At 45.6% G+C, this 19908-nt stretch overlaps 1 protein-coding gene and 1 long non-coding RNA gene across 2 annotated transcripts in view; one reads left to right on the top strand and one right to left on the bottom strand.

Annotated features, from left to right (window-relative positions):
- Positions 1 to 453: 453 nt before the first annotated feature.
- Positions 454 to 19908, bottom strand: part of MUC13 (mucin 13, cell surface associated) — a 31267-nt gene continuing 11812 nt past the window's right edge. The window contains exons 4-13 of the mRNA XM_047734871.1: positions 18266 to 18388; positions 17304 to 17410; positions 13538 to 13593; positions 9866 to 10026; positions 9246 to 9371; positions 8800 to 8932; positions 8114 to 8151; positions 6531 to 6615; positions 4012 to 4213; positions 454 to 1675 (exon numbers count right to left, since the gene is read on the bottom strand). Of these exons, the coding sequence (XP_047590827.1) occupies positions 4012 to 4213; positions 6531 to 6615; positions 8114 to 8151; positions 8800 to 8932; positions 9246 to 9371; positions 9866 to 10026; positions 13538 to 13593; positions 17304 to 17410; positions 18266 to 18388 (1031 nt within the window). The 3' untranslated portion in view covers positions 454 to 1675. The remainder of the gene's footprint in view (positions 1676 to 4011; positions 4214 to 6530; positions 6616 to 8113; positions 8152 to 8799; positions 8933 to 9245; positions 9372 to 9865; positions 10027 to 13537; positions 13594 to 17303; positions 17411 to 18265; positions 18389 to 19908) is intronic.
- On the top strand, positions 10686 to 13527 carry LOC125103088 (uncharacterized). The gene is made up of 3 exons (XR_007128280.1): positions 10686 to 11210; positions 11415 to 11584; positions 11798 to 13527. It is a non-coding gene; the product is annotated as an uncharacterized LOC125103088 (long non-coding RNA).

Raw genomic sequence — 19908 nt, 5'->3', positions numbered from 1 at the left:
TAGGATGTTCATGGGACAGCAGCCAGAAACATCTACTACACGATTAAAAAATTACCCTGGGTGGTCTAACAAGGGCTGCAGATATCAGTCAGTCTGGTTTGCCACGTGTCATGTCTGTTATTGGAAGTGAGCCTAGAGGCACCCGGGTGGCTCATTCGGTTGAGCGTTAGGCTCTTGATTTCAGCTCAGGTTAGGACCTCAGGGTTAGTGCGATCAAGCCCCATGCCAAGCGGGGAGGATGACTGAGATTCTCTCTCCCTCTCCCTCGGCACCTCCTAACCTCTCTAAAGGTAAATGTGAATTTTTTTTTTTTTTTAAGTTAAAGGAAAGAAAGAAAGGAAGGAAGGAAGGAAGGAAGAGAGAGAGGGAGGGAGGGAGGGAGGGAGGAAGGAAGGAAGGAAGGAAGGACGAACTCACTGCTCTGTGGGCCCAAACACAAGGAAGGACACCATCTACCCAAGACACTTTATTCATTACCTCTTACAGTTAATAGTAAGAACAAATAATAACAAATAAAAATAATCTGTAAGAGGACCAGACATTAGATACAAACAAGGACACTATTAACATTAAAGAATGCGTGCGCTGGCTGTGGCTGTGTGCACGCTGGTGGCCACAGAGGAGGCCGAGGCTTCCACGAAGGAGCTCTGGAGTCTACGTTCCAAGGCCGGACATCCGGAGCCTGAGCAGAAGCCCCCTCTTTCCCCATCAGCCAAACAGAATCTGCAATTTCAAAGTGTCTTCCAGCTCTCGCTCCTGGCGTGTTCTCTTCACACTTGCTTAGGCTCCAAGTTGTGGGCAGGACGTGAATCGGAAGAAATGTCCGTTCACAAGGAGGGGGATCTGAGGACCAAGGTGGACCCCACGTGCACTGTCCTGTACTCATCCTCCCAGCCCAGCTTCTTTCTGCCTTTGCTCCTCCTACTCCTGGCTATGGTTTTTATTTTTGTTTTTTCCTCCTCTGCCTCTATCAGTTCCTGGCATTTCAGAAACTCTAGAATGTACTCCATGGTGGGCAGTTCTAATCCGGGCCTTCTAATTAACATCAAAAAGATCCTGCCCTCCTGGGCAGGCTGAGGGACATGTCTTTTTTTCTGTGTCCTTGGTGTGAGGCCAGGTCACAAGTTCCTGGCAGGGCAAGGGTGATGAAATGCCTACACTGGAGGGACAGAAGTAGCATCCTATTTAACTTAGTAGAGAATGAGCCTGAGAACCTTAAAAGATGGTATTTCTTCCCACACCCTGGGACCTCCATAGCTGACGCCTAAGAGTCGCTCAGAATTAGGTCACAGATCTGCAGGTGATCAACTCAAAGCCACATTCTCCTGGGAGTCAACAATCCTGGGGGCTTTCCTCTAGATTGGAAATGGTTATTGTTGCCCCAGCAGGAAAAAAAAAAAACAAACTAACCATGGTACTGATGGGACAAAATCATCCGTCTTACAAGTGCTAATAGCATCTATGTGCATTTAGTTTGATAGGTACATAGCGAACAAGCTGCATCCGTTGAAAACAGTCACAACTTCCATCCAGAGAGGGTGGGTGCTGGGTGGCAGAGGAATTCCAAAGGCTGGATCTTCATGGCTGCTCGCTTCTCCATTAGTCTTGTAAACACTCAAAACAAAAGCTCAGACACTGGGTGGAGGGCCATGGAGGGTCCCCAGTTGTTACCATTCTAGACAAAAAGAGAGAAAGAGAGAGATGGGGAAAGAAACAAAACAAAACTCTTAGAAAAGAAGTACTACAACAGATCTATCTGAGAAAGAGCAGATTAACCACTCGTACCATTACTTCGAGTAACACTGTTTGAATACTATTTTTTAAATTAGAACAGTCACTGTTCTAGGTTCTCTGTCCACAGTAGCTTATCTGATTTTTATCCTAGGAGATAAAAATCCTTATGTCCATGTCACAGATGAGAAAACAAACCCAGAGAAGTAAATAACTTATCCAAGATCACACAGCTGATGCAAGTTAACAGAAGGGGCAAGGCGTCAAACCCATGCTCTAAATCCCATGCTTATTTTCGCCTCTACGGCATTCTCTTTAGAGAGCATGCTTGATGTGAAGGCTCCCCCATAAGGAGAAAGGGAGGTTTGTAAGGAGTCTGGCGGTTAAGGTTCCCCTTGGGTGGGGCCAGCAGGCACTCCCACAGAACTTGGGCTCTTGGCTGTTGAGGACTAGACCACGTGTCTGGCCCAACATGGCATGCCTCGTGTGAGTCAACCCCTTGTACCCATGAAACTAATGACTTCTACGACTAAAGAAAACTTCATGTGCAAAATAAATCATGGGGGGCGCCTGAGTGGCTCAGTGGGTTAAAGCCTCTGCCTTCGGCTCAGGTCATGATCTCAGGGTCCTGGGATGGAGCCCCGCATCAGACTCTCTGCTCAGTGGGGAGCCTGCTTCCTCCTCTCTCTCTGCCCGCCTCTCTGCCTGCTTGTGATCTCTGTCTGTCAAATAAATAAATAAAATCTTTAAAAAATAAATCATGGATTTTCAAAACAGAAACAAGGCAGGTTTTCCCAGAACGGTCATAGCGACTTGAGAGCCTCAGCGGGCAGTGTGCTCGCCCAGGGAAGTCTGCAGAAGAGAAATGTGCACAGAGAATGCGGAGCCCCTGCTCCCTTCCTCAGCCCCCTCTGCCGCCCTCCAGCTGCCTTCACTTCCTCCACCCTCTTTATTTTTCAACTCTTCTGGAAGTTAGGCTTTCCCCCACCCCTCCCTCTCTCCCCTCCTCCCCTGTTCTTGCTTCTTTAGGAAGTAATTTCTCCCCGTGCTGCTCTACTTTCAGCCTCTCTCTTCTCTGGTCCCTTTTTCTCTCCTCCCACAACTTCCCTCCTTCTAGCTCAGTTCCCTTGGCTCCCTTCCCCATCAAATTTGCTTCTTTTTTTTTTTTTTTTAAAGATTATTTATTTATTTATTTGACAGACAGAGATCACAAGTAGGCAGAGAGGCAGGCAGAGAGAGAGGGGGAAGCAGGCTCCCTGCTGAGCAGAGAGCCCGATGCGGGACTCGATCCCAGGACCCTGAGATCATGACCTGAGCCGAAGGCAGAGGCTTTAACCCACTGAGCCACCCAGGCGCCCCATATTTGCTTCTTTTTTTTTTTTTTTTTTTAAAGATTTTATTTATTTATTTGACAGAGAGAGATCACAAGTAGATGGAGAGGCAGGCAGAGAGAGAGAGAGGGAAGCAGGATCTCCGCTGAGCAGAGAACCCGATGTGGGACTCGATCCCAGGACCCTGAGATCATGACCTGAGCCGAAGGCAGCGGCCTAACCCACTGAGCCACCCAGGCGCCCCCCATATTTGCTTCTTAAAGATTCATTCAGACCACAGTAAGCAAGGCCAGGACAACTATCCAATACAAATCTAATGAACACAAGCTATGCTCCTTGAAAGTCCTCCCAAGGGAAATAAAACAGCACCAGCCCCACTTGCCTTATCTCTGTAGAAACTGACTGGGTTATGCCTTGAGGTCTGGTGGGGCGGGGGCGGGGGGGCGGTGGGGAGAAAGGAGAGATGTGCCTTGACATGGGCAGGCTAGAAGGATGGGACAGAACCCTGTTTACATCCAACAGTTCTTCCCTGACCTGGGTCCTAGATCCTCAAATAGCTTGGAAATTGTCATCACAATGACTGGAGTCCTATCCTGAAAAGTTTATAAAGTAAAGGGATCTTAAGGGCATCTAAATTGTTTTTCTTTTTTTTATAGCTGAGGACATAGAAGGCCAGGAAAATTAAGTGATGTGTCTACAAGTCGCGTAGATGGTCAGTGTTAGGGACCGAGTGGTGGCCACTTAACGATAAGAGGGAGTAAAAAAACAAAAACAAAAACACAAACACAAAAACAAGAGGAGGGGGCATTCTCTGATCTTTCCCTTTTGATCAGAAAGCAAAAACAAACAAACAAAAAAACCCTGCGGCCAGGACATGAAGATACAATGGCCTGGTCCCTGTCCCTGCTCTGCCCTGGCATTCCACTCCCTCTCCAGCCCACTGACTCACCTAGTAGTCAGGGCGAGGCAAGCTTCTCTGGTGCACATAGGGATTCTGTGGCTGACCAGGGACATTTGCCCTGACTTTAGGGAAGATGCTCTCATTTGCTCCAGGATTGCTGAAGCCTGTCGTCGTCTGCTGCAGTCTCAGATTTTGAAAGTCGTTCTCAATCAAATTCTCTTCTTCAGTATTCTTGTTTTTGTTCTTTGAGCTATAAAGGGTGACAAGAATTAGGATTTGACAATGGTAGAAAGTTCCTTAAAGCAAATGTTAGTATTCTTTTTAAAATTTTTTTTTTCAAATTTTGAAATAATCTCAAATTTACATAAGGTACACACCAAAAATTATACAGAGCTTCCATGGGCCCCCACCCAGATTCCCCAACTGTTACCATTTCTACAGCATTAAGAATAAGTGCTTATGGGGCGCCTGGGTGTCTCAGTGGGTTAAAGCCTCTGCCTTCAGCTCGGGTCATGATCCCAGGGTCCTGGGATCGAGCCCCGCATTGGGCTCTCTGCTCAGCGGGGAGCCTGCTTCCTCCTTTCTCTCTCTGCCTGCCTCTCTGCCTACTTGTGATCTCTGTCTGTCAAATAAATAAATAAAATCTTTTATAAAAAAAAAAAAAGAATAAGTGCTTATACCTGACACCCCACTACCCATAATGCTTCACTACTTTGTTCACTGTACATTCCCTAAGTTTTAGGACAGTCTCCTCAAAAGCTCTCTGTAACCATTAACACCAGAATGTTAACACTAATCCAACACTGCCATCCAGTTCGGTTGGTCTCATGCAAATTTTGTTATAATAATGATGACCACAGGGCACTCCCAGGATGACGGTCTCTTACCGGAAATGTCGTAAGGGAAGACCCACTCACCCTGTGAACCCGGGAGCCAGCCCAGCTTATGGAAGAATTCCCGCCCTTTGGGAACACTCCTGTCTAACCAAGGAAAGGAGAGGAGGAGAGAAGCTTCATTCCCCCTGGAATGGGCAAGCAATTAATAATTCTTGATGTGTTCCCAGGAACCATGAACCTGAGGCTGAACTAGGAGCCAGCCTCGCTCTGCAGCAGGAAGCAGGAGCTGAGAAACATAGCTGTCGTGGGGTCACAAGGTTCCACACACAGCCCCTGAGGATGCTGGAGACCCAAGACCGTTAGGCAATCCTCCTATGAAAGGAGGAGACAGCCTTGCTCCAGAACAGAATGTTCTGGCCATCTTCCTAGAAAAGGGAAAGTCACACTTCTGGTTCACAGCTTTGCGTCCTTGTAATAAAGGCTTTGGGGAAGAGTTAATATCAAACTGGACTAATAAAAAAGAAACAATATCTATTTATCCTCTCACATTATCGTGCAAAAATACCTCTTTTGCCAAAATATAAAGTATGAGCAAAGTGTCACCCACAAGCAGCTTGTTTTTACCAAAGTGCATCCCCACTTGGCACATTTCGAATGGAATAGAGATAATAGTGTTCTCTCTCCCAGTTAATGCAGGAAAATTTATCTAAATATTTGTTGAATAAATGAAAGGACTCTACTCAAGTTCTTCCGAAGAGCACTTAAGGCACCTGCAAAATGGCTTTGTAGAGAGAACAAGGGACGGGGCTCACCTGAAGCCCAGATCGGGCCCCCTGCCAGAGGGTACTGGGCCCAGGACCTTGATGAATGATCCTTGACAACATGAGTGTGGCTAAAAACTACTCATGGAGAGTTTCAGGGCCATCAGAACATGGTTGTTAGGTCACATTATAAAATTAAGTAAAAATAGACATTGTTAAGCTGTTCAACAATGTATTTTTTTTAACACAAAGGATGGGGCACCTGAGTGGCTTAGTTGGTTAAATGTCTGACTCTTGGTTTCAGCTCAGGTAATGATCTCAGGGTTGTGAGACTGAGCCCTGAGTCGAGCTCCACGCTCTTGGTATTCTTCCTTCTGTCTTCCCTCCCACCCCTGGCACATGCTTGTCTCTCTCTAAAAACAAACAAAACCCACACAAAGGACACAAAATTATGTCTATAATACCATTTGAGGGGAGCCTGGGTGGCTCGGTCATTAAGTATCTGCCTTCAGCTCAGGTCATGATCCCAGGGTCCTGGGATCGAGCCCCGCATTGGGCTCCCTGCTCGGCGGGGAGCCTGCTTCTCCCTCTCCCACTCCCCCTGCTTGTGTCCCCTCTCTCACTGTGTCTCCCTCTGTCAAATAAATAAAATCTTAAAAAAATAAAAGGAAAAAAATCATTTGGAAAGAAAAAATCTGGGAAGATATGCCAAAATATTAGTTGTCTCAGGGTCGTTAGGTTCTGAGTGATTTTTTAATTGTGCTCCTTTACACATTTTTCTGTTCTCTTCAGTAATCACATATGGCTTCCATAAGCCAAAGCAAATAAAGGTAAGAGAGAGAGCCAACAGTATTAGAGAGGTTTCGCCTTATCTTCTTCTTTTGCCCCAGCAAGACTGGGTATGTTTAGAACCCTGAGCATGATGCTGGTGGTGATGTGCCTTAGGGAAAGGGACGCGTTCCCTCCGTACCTTGCTAAGACAATCAGTGCGATCACCAGGCAGAGAATGAGGGCACCGCCAATGCTGCCCACGACAGTGAGGATCAGCTGAAATTCTGAAAAGGAAAAGCAAAGAGTAGGCACAGCCTCCCACAAGCAACCCCCATTGGGTACTGCACAGATCCCTGTGCTCCCAAGCAGTTCCCACCCCCACCAGGGCCAGCTTGGGTGGCAGGCTAGGGGAGGGGTGGCTCATCTCCTTTAGCGCCACCCCCACAACTGTGTCCTTAGAACCCAATCAAAGAGGCTTCCTTGTCACATAAAAGAAGACCATAGACACAGAGGCAGCCACGGTCTGGGGGCAGGGCCTTCCTGGGCTCTGTGAAGATGAGATCTCAACAGAGGGATGCATCCCTTCCTAAGCTCTGCTGCCTCTGGCTGCCCACCCGAGTCTTGAGTCTCATCTTGCTGATAAGCAGGGGTAATGAGGCTAGAGTTACATTTTGTCACTAACAGAGGCTGGCTAGAATCAGTGGGGGGAGGGCTCATGGCCACCTGTATCCTCTCACACTATCGAACACGGCAAATGTGGCTATGAGGTGGCCTGAGCACATGGCAGATTTCAAACACACGGTATAAGAGAAAAAAAAAATTTGTCATGTAACTCTTACAATGATGACATGTTGAAAAATATTTTTGATACATGATGTGAAATGTTATTAAAATCAGGTTCACTTATTTCTTTTTAAGAAATGTACCTAGAGTTTTTACAACTTGAAATTAAATATGAGGCTCCATTACATTTCTATTGGACAGAGCCGTTCTAGAGCACTCTGTCTCTTTCTGCTTCGTGACTGCCATATATGCCACCTCCAACCTGGATTCCTGGGGGTGCAGTCCAAGTCTGGAAAAGACCTCAAAGGTCATATGGTCCAACCTCTCATCTTGTAGGTATGCACACCGGAAGCCCAAAAGGAAGAGAAGTCTTAGGAAACCCAGCCTTGCAACAAAATACAGTAGAAATTGAGAGCACTTTCACCACCAACTCTGTGGCTGGCTGAGAGGCCAACAGTAATGTTTCCTCCATCTTGGATCATCTATCTTTAGTTCATTATATAAAATTTAAAATATAATATAATCAAAAATATAAAGTTAGTATTATCCCAATCCTGTGGGGGTGGAGTGTGGGACAGAATGAAGCAACTGAACTGGCAACAACATATCACAAGCTAGTAAACAGCTTGGGGACAAAAAGACTTGCGTATTTAAAGGGTTTTTAGTCCTGCTCTTCTACGACCACAAACATTTTTGGAATATACTTGTCTTTTATCCTTGCTAGTAAGAGAAAATGAATAGAATGACAGGACGCCCTCCTCTGGTCTGGCTAAGTCCAGAGCCCACCTCTTGGGCTGGGTTCTGCTATCTGCTTTAACAGGGGGGCTGTTGCCCATGACCGCAAGGCAGGCATGGGCTGGCATGATGCAGAACAGAGACTGCAGGCAGATTTTCTAGCTCTTTTTGAAGGGAACCAGAGACTTTGAATCCTGGGCAGAATTCTGAATGTGTTCCCTATTTCTCAGAAGCTTAATAACAAAGCAAAACTTTTATACTCACGGTCTTCACAGTGAACTCCACTGTAACCAAATGCACACCTAAGATACAAGAATGGAAACCAAGGTATAGAGTCTCTGTGGGGAACACATCAGAGTTCCCACCCAACTGCCATGCCTTCCTTTCCATCTGTCTTTCATTCTACCTGCTCCCCCTTCTCCTTCTCCTCTTCCGCTTCCTTTCCTTGTCCTCCCACTCCTCCAGGTGAGCACCTTCCATGGACCTCTGGAAGGCAGAAAAGGGGACACAGTTCCAAGTGGTCCTATTTCCTACTGACAGAACCCTCCATCCTCTGAGCTTCAGGGAGATCCAGCAATTCAAACTAAGCTGAAGCCCAGAGGCACAGAGCATCGCGGGTCCCCTCGGGGGCAAGGCCACATGGCTCTGCCACTCAGCTGCTGCCCTGGAAGCTGGGGCTTGTTACTGACATTCTCTGAGCTTCACTTTGCTCTCTGACAAATGGGAGACGAATTTGTTCCTGACAGTGTTGCTGTGTGACGTGTATTACCTAGCACAGTTCCAGCACCCAGAGAATGTTCTAGAACTGTCGATGCCGATAACGATTATAGGATGGTGCTCTTACACCTATCAACGTATGGCAGCACTCCAACCCATGCATATGCTATACATTCCATCCCTTGTGGCTAGCTCTTGTTGTGGGAAGATGAGAAAGGAGTGACTTCTCTTACTCTTGACAGATCCCGCCATCACTCTCCTTGTAGCCTGGCAGGCACACGCATTCAGCCTTCCCAGTGTTCTTGTTCACTAAGCATTGCTTATTGTGGTCTGCATTGCAAGTGTCGGGACACCTGACAGCAGAAGCTTCAAAAGAAAATTTTTGAGTTATTTTCAGAAACAACCCCTTTGACCCCCAAAGTGCTATGCCACAGAACATGATTTTTTAATACTGTTTTTCCTGGGTAAAGCGAGGTGCTCCCTGGCTGCGTACCCAAACGGTCCTTGTAAGAGGCATATGAGCTGCCTCACCAGGTCCGTGTGTCTAAAGCCCATCTCCACACCCCTCAGACTCCGGAATGCACATGGAAATGTGAGCAGTAAAGCTCGTATTTTGCAAATGCAAAAGGAGAGAACACATGGGTTGCGAAGAACACTTACAAGCAAGTGGAACACTCACCCACACACACAGGAACCTGGGCATTAGGTCTTTCCATCCCCTGCTTGCATTTACACAGCAAACTATTGTTACAGTTGTCTTGCTCGTTCTCTGGTTCACAACCGTAATAATCACACAGACTTCGAGCTGAGAGGCAGAGACAATTCCAAAATATGGTCAGCAAGACAATAGGGAGGGGAATTACAGCAGGGCAATAAATAAATGGTGGTTGTTTCAGGCCACTAAGCTTAGGGGTGCTTTGTAACACAGCAAAAGTGAATTGTTCCAGCTGTGCTGGGGGCTGATGAGTCAGCCTGAAGGGGAAACAGGGCAAGGAAGGCTTTCTGGGATCATCTGGAAGCTACAACTTGGCATAAAGCCTTCTTGTTTCTCCTTTCTTCCTACCTTCCAAAGAGAGAAGCAAACTAACTGGTCACTGTGATGACTTGGATTGGGGGGCGGCTGGAAAGGATAGAACCAAGCAAAGGAAGAGAGGGAGGAAGAATGACTAGTTAACTGGAACAGGGCCCATCTGTGGATTCAAGTCTCCTGCTTTTCTTCCACCCCTTCTCACAGAGAATAGAAATATTTGCAAAAAGTGGGTCTTCAAGGGACTTCGAAGAAAAGTACTGAATACTTACCACTGTATCCCATATAACTCATGTTGTTTTGAATTGCATTTATAATGGATTCATACACAGTCTTCTCATTTTCTTTTGTAGTTTCTGCGAAGATGTTTAAGAGCTCAACCACAACAGCACTGTCGCCAGCACGCATCTCTGATCTTGCTGAAGATGAGATGCTGAAAATGAAAGGAATCCATCACTTGATGAACTGAACTAAAAGGTCCACAGACCGGTCTTCAAAACCTCCCAGGCTCCCCAGTCTCCCAGCTCTAGTCCTTTTTTTTTTTTTTTTTTTTTTAAGATTTTATTTATTCATTTGGGAGAGAGAGAAGGAGCACAAGCAGGGGGAGAGGCATAGGGAGAGGGAGTAGACTCCCCACTGAGCTGGAAGCCTGATATGGGGCTTGATCCCAGAACTGGAGATCATGACCTGAGCGGAAGGCAGACACCTGAGCCACCCAGGTACACTACCACCCCCCTTTTAAAAAAGATTTTTAGGGGCACCTGGGTGGCTCAGAGGGTTAAGCCTCTGCCTTTGGCTCAGGTCATGATCTCAGGGTCCTGGGATCGAGCCCCGCATCGGGCTCTCTGCTCAGCAGGGAGCCTGCTTCTCCCTCGCTCTGCCTACTTGTGATTTCTGTCAAATAACTAAATAAAATCTTTAAAAAAAATAAATTAAAAAAATAAAAATAAATAAAAAAGATTTTTATTTATTTATTTGAGAGAGAGTGAGATCGAGAGAGATCACAGAGGCAGAGGGAGAACCAGACTCCCCGCTGAGCAAAGAGCCCAATGTGGGGGTTGATCCCAGGACTCCAGGATCACGACCTGGGCTGAAGGCAGATGCTCAACCAACTGATCCACCCAGGCACCCCTCCCAGCTCTAGTCCTGATCCACTATCCTCTATCCATAACCGGGGCCCGAATACGGTGGGCCTGAGGATGCAGGAAGATGGCGATTTATAGGCCCAGAGATCTGGCTTTCTTCCACGTGTGCTCAGCAGTAATCTCCAGCCAAACGATGTCCTGCAGAAGGATACTGAGAAAACTTGTGGACAATCCTTTTTAGCAGCTAGAAGCCTGCAGCTAACCAGAAGTAGAACAGAGAACATCTGAAACTTGCCCCTTTCTGTAGAAAATCGAGAGTAGGTCTCCTGCTGAGCTGGTACTCATGATACACTGAAATAGGGAGGGTGGGGCGTAGGGAGCAGGGGTACAGAACACCATCAGAGCCCCAGTTACCAAGTGCCTGCGATGAGCAAGACATGAACACTACAGTTTGGAGCCCTAAGAACCGCCATGCCAAGTTCTAATTCTTCCACCACCTAAGAGGAATCAAGTGATACAACCACTAAAAGAGGTGGGGGGGGTCACCTGGGTGGCTCAGTGGGTTAAGCCTCTGCCTTCAGCTCAGGTCATGATCTCAGGGGTCCTGGGATCAAGCCCCGCATCGGGCTCTCTGCTCCGCAGGGAGCCTACTTCTCCATCTCTCTCTGCCTGCCTCTCTGCCTACTTGTGATCTCTGTCTGTCAAATAAATAAATAAAATCTTAAAAAAAAAAGAGATAGGGAGGGGAAAAAAGGACTTTCAAAAACTCCTTCCCTCTTCAACCTGTGGCTATGCATTTTTAAGACTCATGATATATTTTTCCTGTTTTATTTTTTTCCATTCTGACTTTTGAATAAACATCAGAAGCTTGGAAACATAGCCAACCTACTTAGAAAATGTTTACAGGTGCGCCTGGGTGGCTCAGTGGGTTAAGCCTCTGCCTTCGGCTCAGGTCATGATCTTAGGGTCCTGGGATCGAGTCCTGCATTGGGCTCTCTGCTCAACAGGGAGCCTGCTTCTCTCTCTCTCTCTCTCTGCCTGCTTCTCTGCCTACTTGTGATCTCTCTGTCAAATAAATAAATAAAATCTTAAAAAAAAAAAAAAAGAAAATGTTTACAGCTATGTTAGTTCTTCAGGACAATCGAGAAAATCCAAAATCAGAACCAAATTCTGTGTTTAGGAACAGTCACCACCAAAGGAAGTCTCCCGAAACAAAATGGACTTCAGATTCTAAAGTAAAACGATTCATTCATGATAGGATTTAGGGGTGGCTAGGGAATATACAGGGCAGTGAGAAAAGGGTATTTGATACAAGTCATTCTTTATCAGTTGAAAATGACCAGAAATCTCTGGTATCTTTTTGCAGTGAGGATAGGAAAGAAATGCCATGCACAGTTCATTCAAAGAAGCTACTAGAGCATGCTCCAATTTAGGGAGCAAGATATTACAATGAAAGGAACAATGGAACCACCACATATTTAATGACAAACGACATAGCATAAATGATCAGGGCAGTAGGCTTGTAACGAGACTAGTCACAGCTTCCCCAAGCCTGTCTCCTCTTTCCAAAGAGAGATTTGAGAGAGAAATTCTGAGGATCCTTCTGATTCCAACATTGGTGCCATAGAGAAAGAGCTCAGGGAGCAGAGGGCACTGGACCAGAGCCGAAGAAATGCCTTTCTAGGTGAGAGAAGGCCCTGCACATCCCCTGGGGTACCCAAGCTGATGCGTCTCTGAAACCCTCTCTTATGTAGAAGGTTGCCTCTGAACGCTCCTGGCTCCCTTTCAATAAGTCCTTTAAAAAGGAAATGTATGCAACAGTATCAGGGAACCTCCCCACCATGATCCCATGGGACCAGCTCTCTATCACACATGTAGGGTTCTCTATTCCAGAAGCGACACAGATAGGAACAATGCACAGCACTCCAGCAGGTGTCTGCCATGTACCTCCATCCAGCTTCAGGGCGTCGGCTGGCATCTTCCTTTCGCCATGTGATCCCCATGCCTCCCCCATCAGGCTGCTCGCTGGCCTCCTGGCTACCAACTGCTTGGCCCCTTGTTCACTGCCAAGCTCCAACCTCACCACCTTTATAGGAGGTCTCCTCTGAATGTGTGTGTATCAAACAGGTATGCTGTGTCTTATTCCACAAAGGATCTGACAAAGCTCATCAAGACAGATGCGACAGGAGAACCCTAAAATGTAACTACTTTAGGGCTGCCTTTTCTGTACAACTCCATTCACCTTAGAACCTTCTTTCCCCAGCCTGTAGTGCACATGTATTGATATGCTTCAGAGAAGGCCATGATGGAATCACTAACTTCGTGGACTCCTCTGACTCTCTAGGTCCCCAGGTGGCATCCAGCACTGGTCACTGCATATGGATATGCTCAGTAATTGCTTGTTATTCCTGAAGAAAGAGCTCACTGCTGGCCCCTCAGTAGCTAGGTTGTGACTGGGATATTCTTGTCTACCTTACTTCCCATCCCATGAGAAAAGAGACAACTGTGAGCCATTCCTTCTCTTCCCTGCCCTCTGCAATGCACATTCTAGGGGTTGACCAGGTGTGGTTTTAGCCAAGGAATGAAACCAAACCAACTGGTCCGAGGGAGACCCTGGGCCACGTGTACAGGTTGCTAAGGAGACAATCACAGACAGCATCTTACTGCCCCAAGCTACCACCGGCCCATCCAGGCCAGGGTCAGTGTGACACTGGAAGCACAGCCCTCTCCAGTGCTCAGACTGACCACCTCTTCTTATGATTTGCCACTGAAGGGCCTCAGAGAACTCGAGAGAAGACCCGAAGTTAGGCAAACATACACCGGCCTCCCAAGTATCCCATCAGTCCATAGCAAACTTACCTTACTTCATCGATCACAGTCTGTCCGTAATCAGAATTGGCAAATGTGCTTTTAAACTGTGGAGGAAGGTGAAGAGATGTATTAATAACCACAAAGATGGGGGAAACGTGATACTACACCTGAGTTTTCACACAAATACATTTCTAACCTCATTTGTGTAAATACACGCAGCTCATCACAACAATCTTTCGCTTACATGGGCTCTAACACCTTTTGACTAATTTTTGTTTTACACTAATATGGTTCTGAAATGTCAGAGTTATCTAGGAAAAAGACCCAAGGCACCCAGCCCAATCAGTGATCATACTTTTAAAAAATAAGGTGCCCAACTTACTCAGTTTGTGTTTTCAAAGTCCCCGTGGAGTTTTGCATATGTGGTTTGCATGTCTGTTAAAGACTTCTCTACAAGCACGCTTTGTGCGCTCCTCCATTCCCCCAGGGAACACTTCTTTAATCACCCACTTTGACAAGGCATCATGCCACAGACAGATGGCCGAGACAGGCGGTCCTGCCCCGTGATGAGTCAGGGGACTACACCCTGAAGTGGGGAAAGGTGAACGCCACAGGGCAACACAATCTACCACACAAATTCAAAGACACTTCCAGTTGTTGAGAACCAGGCGGAGCTTCAGAAAGGAGACCAGCCTTAGAGCATTTTAGGCAGTGGTGCCAGGATGGGGAGAGGAATGGAGTCTACACAGGGATGTTCCGAAGCAGCGTGGCTCAGAAGGGACCAGGCTGAATGGGGAAGGATATCTGAAGCCAAATTTCTCCGTGTCAGCTTTTGCACGGTGGCTTTGAACTTCACCTTTCTCTTCAGAAACCTGGAGGTGAGAGTAATTCCTACCACAGGGGGCTACAGTGTGTATCCAGTGAGATGGAATATGTGACCCATGGCTTTGGGAGCTGGGTGGGGCTCCAGCACAGTGCGTCTTACTAGGCAGACAACTCCAGATACTTGCAAGGGGCCAGAGATAAAGTTGGAACCTCTAGCAGGGGTGAGGTGGAGTTGGGGTGAGGGTCCCAATGAGCATGTTAAGTTCATTAATGCCAAGAATAGGGTGTTTTTTCTCTTTCTGATGACATAACTTCCCCTAGTCCACGGCACTCAGCACAGGGCAATCCCCAGGAACTGTTCCACAAACACTGGCAGACAAATGATGGAATGGATTAAATGTGGAAGATATGACTTGGACAAGTCTTCCCCTCTACGGGCCCCAGCCTCCCTATTTTATCATATGAACTGGGTTCACATATCACTGAACTGGGTTGGTGCAAACTTTTTATAATTCATGACTTTTTATTATTTTTCTCTTCATGGCAACCAATGTCATTTTAGAAAGATGTTACTTCTCTTTTCTTCTAGTCAAATTCAAATAAATTTGACGCTCTCATTCTTCTGGTAGCCTTTTGTCCAGAATACATCTATATGCCTTTTTCAATTCTTTTAAATGCGAGGAGCAGCTGGTATTTCTGTAAACCATCAGAGGCCTGGAAGTTCAATGGATGACCTCCAAAGTCCCTCTCATTGGCCTACTGACCAGAGCCCATCTAATTTTCTTATTCTCAAAGAAGAGAGATTACAAAATTAGCATCTGGCATAGGAGAATGTGTCTCCCTTTTTTTCTTTTTTTATTCTTCCAGGTCACCCTTTGAGAATGTTGGGATATACACATCTCAAACTGAAGTCTGGACAAGAAGGCAGGAGTTACCCAAACAGGCCTGCCAGGCTTCTACCATACAACATAGCCAGCAGGTGAGGAGGAGTTTGAGAAGCAGCTTGGAGGTCTGGGTTCAAGTCCCTACCTCCTCCCTCATCAGTTGGGTGACCCACAGTCACTTAACCTTCCTGATCCTTGGTGGCCTCATCAGCAAAATAGCACCGTAGTACCATCCTTTCCATTGGGCTGTTTTAATTTGAAATATTACACATAAAATGCCAGGCCCATACATATCAGGGGAACTCCAAATCCCTCTGTAGACTGTTTGGATCCAGCTGGGTAGATAATGGACCCTGTGAGACACACAGGGCCTGAGCTAGGACGCCCCAGGGCTACAAAGTGTCTGCTAAGAGGACCTTGAAGAAAGTCAATTGCTTCTCTCTTCCTGTCTCCAGGAAGCTGCAAAAGAGTTCTGGCTATCCCCTTCAGGAGAAGAGCTTCCTGAAAATTAGAAGAATGCTCTATCCCCTCCTGGTCCCTCTGAAATTAAGACCTGACTGAGATCAGGTCTTAAAACTGGTATCTGAAGGCAGGAGGGGTCTTTTGGACACCCATATCCAAAGCATGCTTGGGCAACGTATTGGCCGCTGCTCGGTGAAGCCACGGGACAACACAGGGGTTCCCTGGAATTAGGAACACACTGATGTTGCTATCCTCAATATACTGAGTATCATCCAAGTGGGAGAGCTGGAATGTAGGTCCGGGATGAGAGGGTAAGTCATGGTCAGCTGGTCCATTGTGCTCAGGTGGTATGACGAGGGGCTAAGGTCAAGGCTGGGCTACTAGAGCCAAGGTTTTTTTGTTTTTTTTTTTTTGACAGAGAGATCACAAGCAGGCAGAGAGGCAGGCAGAGAGAGAGGAGGAAGCAGGCTCCCCGAGAGAGCAGAGAGCCCGATGCGGGGCTCGATCCCAGGACTCCAAGATCATGACCTGAGCCGAAGGCAGCGGCCTAACCCACTGAGCCACCCAGGTGCCCCCAGAGCCATGGTTTTTATCCTAGCAGCCCCAGGCATGGGCTGTTTGGTCATGAGCACTAGCTCTCTCATGCTATCTATAAATCATCTGGACAATGATGTTTTATGTTCTACCAATTCTGCTTGTAAAACTCTTTTGTAGTGAAATAATTCTGAATTGAAAGATATGGTCTTCAATGTCTTCTTTAGTTTTTATAAGAGTTTCTCCACTTAGGGTTCTAAGACATATTTACAGGCTACTGTTTTTTCTCTTTAAAGCTGAACTTTCAGAAACATTGGCTGAAGGTCCTGTAAAAGCTCCTTCAGATCTAACATCTGTAGCTCCAGAATGGAGATTTCCATTCCTTTTCATGCAGACACATTTACTCACAGTAATCAAAATGAAATGACGCTATTGTTCATTTTGAGATTCTCAACAGTGGAGAAAAGTGACAGATATTAATTCAAACAGAGTTCCTTTAACAAACATTAAAAAAAAAAAAAAAAGCCAGACAGATTATGTATGTAAATTTGATTGTAGAAAGGAAAAAAACCCTTCAGTTTTTTTTCTCTCTCCAATTCTACAAAAATAATTTTATTTTAAAACATAATTATTTTGATGTGTCCATTTAAAAATATTGTAGGGACACCTGGGTGGTTCAGTTGAATAAGCGTCCAACTCTTGATTTCCACTCAGGTCTTGATCTCAGGGTCATGAGTTCAAGCCCCATGAAGTGCTCCATGCTGGGCATGGCTACTCAAAAAAAAAAAAAAAAAAATTCTAATAGCTTCTCTATCAATGGGCATGGCATAGCTGGAGAAATCTTCTAAAGCCCCTCTGCCATGCCGGGTATTACCCATGTAGGTGCAGATCATGGGGAGGGCCAAGGGTCCTAGAGGAGGACCTGGGCAACCAGGCACCAGGGGGCTCAGGACAGCTGCAATTGACCAACCAGTAAGGGTGCCTTTCACTATTTCAGCAACTGGGATAGCTATACCAGTGTGTACTACCTGAACACCAGCCCTATGTGCTGCAAGAAAGTGTTAAAACGAAGAACACTTATATAGAGAAAAGGGTTGGAAAATACTTACAAAATCAGTAATTCGAATATATAATTCTTGATAGGCCAAAGAATTTCCATCTTCCAAACCAGATGTTCCTGATACTCTCACTGTAATAGTTCCAGGGAATAACTTTCCTGAAATTTAAGCAGAATCTTTTTATAATATTTAACGTAAAGAGGGTCAATTTACATGTTGTTTAAAACACAGATTATTCTTAAAAATTCTACACATTGATGATATTATGGGAAGTCTGGAAAGATGAAAAATGTGACCCAAAATCTCACCCAACCCAACACAACCATTTTTGTTTTGGTATTATTCTCGCAGCGTTTTTTTCCATGTGTAGTTTACATTGTCATCATTCCATGAGTCTTCTTTAACTATTGTTACATAATAAGCATTTTTCCAAATATTACCTAGTCTTCATAACTGTCTGTCTATTCATTCGTTCATTCATTCATTCATCATTCATTCATTCATTCGAGTAGGCTCCACATGGGCCCAGTGTGGGGCTTGAGCACATGACCCTGAGATCAAGAACTGCTCTACCACCTGAGCCAGCTGGGCGCCTTCCCCATCACTATTATTTTTTTTCATAACTATTGCTTTCAGAGACTGTATAATACTCTATGAAAAAAGTGTTATCTTCATTGATAGTCATTTTTCGGTTTTCATGCTACTGATTATTTAAAAGGAAAAAAAAATGTTTGCAGCCAACATCTATGCACAAACCTATCTTTGGGGTCATTTACTTAGAGTGGATCCCAGAAATGAGATTATTAGTGCTGAAATATGAACACCTGTTTGGCTTTTGGACTATCTCTAATCCTTGTGGTCCCTCTAGTTTCCACCGAGATAAAAGCAGCAGCCTCTGTTGCCCATAAATTATCCTCTACTAATACTCTGGAGGCTTTTTACGTTATTTTGCATTTTCTACTCCACTTTAGGTCGGAAATGCAGCTCTGCAGGGTTCATCCCTTATAACTCACCTTTTCTACAGGTGGAAGAGTTATAGTAATATCCCAATGAGCACAGGCAAAAATCGGTATTGTGCAGGCTAACACATGAAGAACCATCTTGACAGGGAGCTCCTTGGCAAGGATTGATGGGAACTGAGAGAGAGGAAAAAGAGGTTACAAATCCATAGAATGACAACAGATTACACCCAGAAACAGACTTAAAAATCTTCATGCCTGCCTCCTAGGCATGTTCTGTTCTTTGGTTGTGTTAATCCGCGGTACACCTTTAGAAGAGCGGATGCCTCTAGATAGTTTTTTTGTGGAAATTCTGGAGCCAGGTGCTTGTCAACAGTAAAGACAGAGGTGGGTGGGCAAGAGTCTGCTCAGAGAGACAGCAGTCTCCTGATTCCATCTTTAGCATCTCTGGCTTCTAACACTAGACAGAGCTCCCTAGTACCATTTGAAAGAAAGCATCCTATTTTCTAGGGAAGTATGCATAACTGTCTTACAAGGAAGGACAGGCAGGAAGCCCCCCAAAAGAAATGAGGTACTCTCTTTGGGTTAGCATACAAGGCATACAGACACACAAAGAGAGGAAAGGGATGATAAGGGGACTTTGCAAATTAACTCAGTGAAAATTCTCAGAGGAAGTGATGAGGGCACATCCCACCCCCGGCTTTCTGAGTGGATGACTTGAATGGACGCTGGGAATTACTGCAATGGTTTCTACACCACTGGCTGGTGCTCTCAGACCAGGTAGGGTACAACATCTTTCCTCTCTCTGGAGAAGTGGTAGGAATGGGGAGTAGAGTTAAGTCGGAGGAAGATAGTTCACTTGGCTGGCCATTTTCTCCAAATGAAATGATTCTGAGCTTTGATTCGAGAAAAGTTTGAGTGACTGATAAATGTTAATGTTCTTACGAACCTTACGAACAATAAAAACCGTTGATTAAAAAAAAACTATATATAAGATACAATGTGTAGAGCATCTTCTCTTTTGTGATAAAAAAGGATATGCACAAACATATTAAGTATGTATGCTTATATTTGCACACATTCCTCTGGAGAAAGAGAAGAGAAACCGGCCACAAAAGTTGCCTCTGGGGAAGGGAGCAGGGGTGTGTGTCCTAGGGGTTTAGGATAGGAGGGGATCTGGAGCCTATTGCATATACTTTTGCACTGTTTAAGCTTCTTTCCTTCCATAACTGTGGGTCTAATGCACTTTTTTTTTTTTTTTAAATTTGACAGTCAGAGATCACAAGTAGGCAGAGAGGCAGGCAAAGAGAGAAGAAGGGAAGCAGGCTCCCCGCTGAGCAGAGAGCCCAATGCGGGGCTCGATCCCAGGACCCTGGGATCATAACCTGAGCCGAAGGCAGAGGCTTTCACCCACTGAGCCACCCAGGCGCCCCCTAATGCACTTTTTTTAAGAAACCAAAGACAAAATAGTGCTGATGAAGATACAGAGTAACGAGAACTCTCATACTGGTGGGAAAGCAAAATGGTACAGCCACCTTGGAAAAAAGTCTGACAGTTTCTTACAAAGCTACACATACTCTTAGCATAGGATCCAGCAAGTGCACTCCTTGGTATTTACCCAAAGGAGTTGAAAACGTGTCCACTCAAAAACCTGCATAGGAGTATTTATGACCGCTTTATTCGTAATCCCCCAAACT

Source organism: Lutra lutra, chromosome 1, assembly GCF_902655055.1.
Source record: "Lutra lutra chromosome 1, mLutLut1.2, whole genome shotgun sequence".
Classification (NCBI taxonomy): domain Eukaryota; kingdom Metazoa; phylum Chordata; class Mammalia; order Carnivora; family Mustelidae; genus Lutra; species Lutra lutra.
The sequence above is the reverse complement of the archived record's forward strand: the minus strand, read 5'-3'. Positions and strand labels throughout refer to the sequence as shown.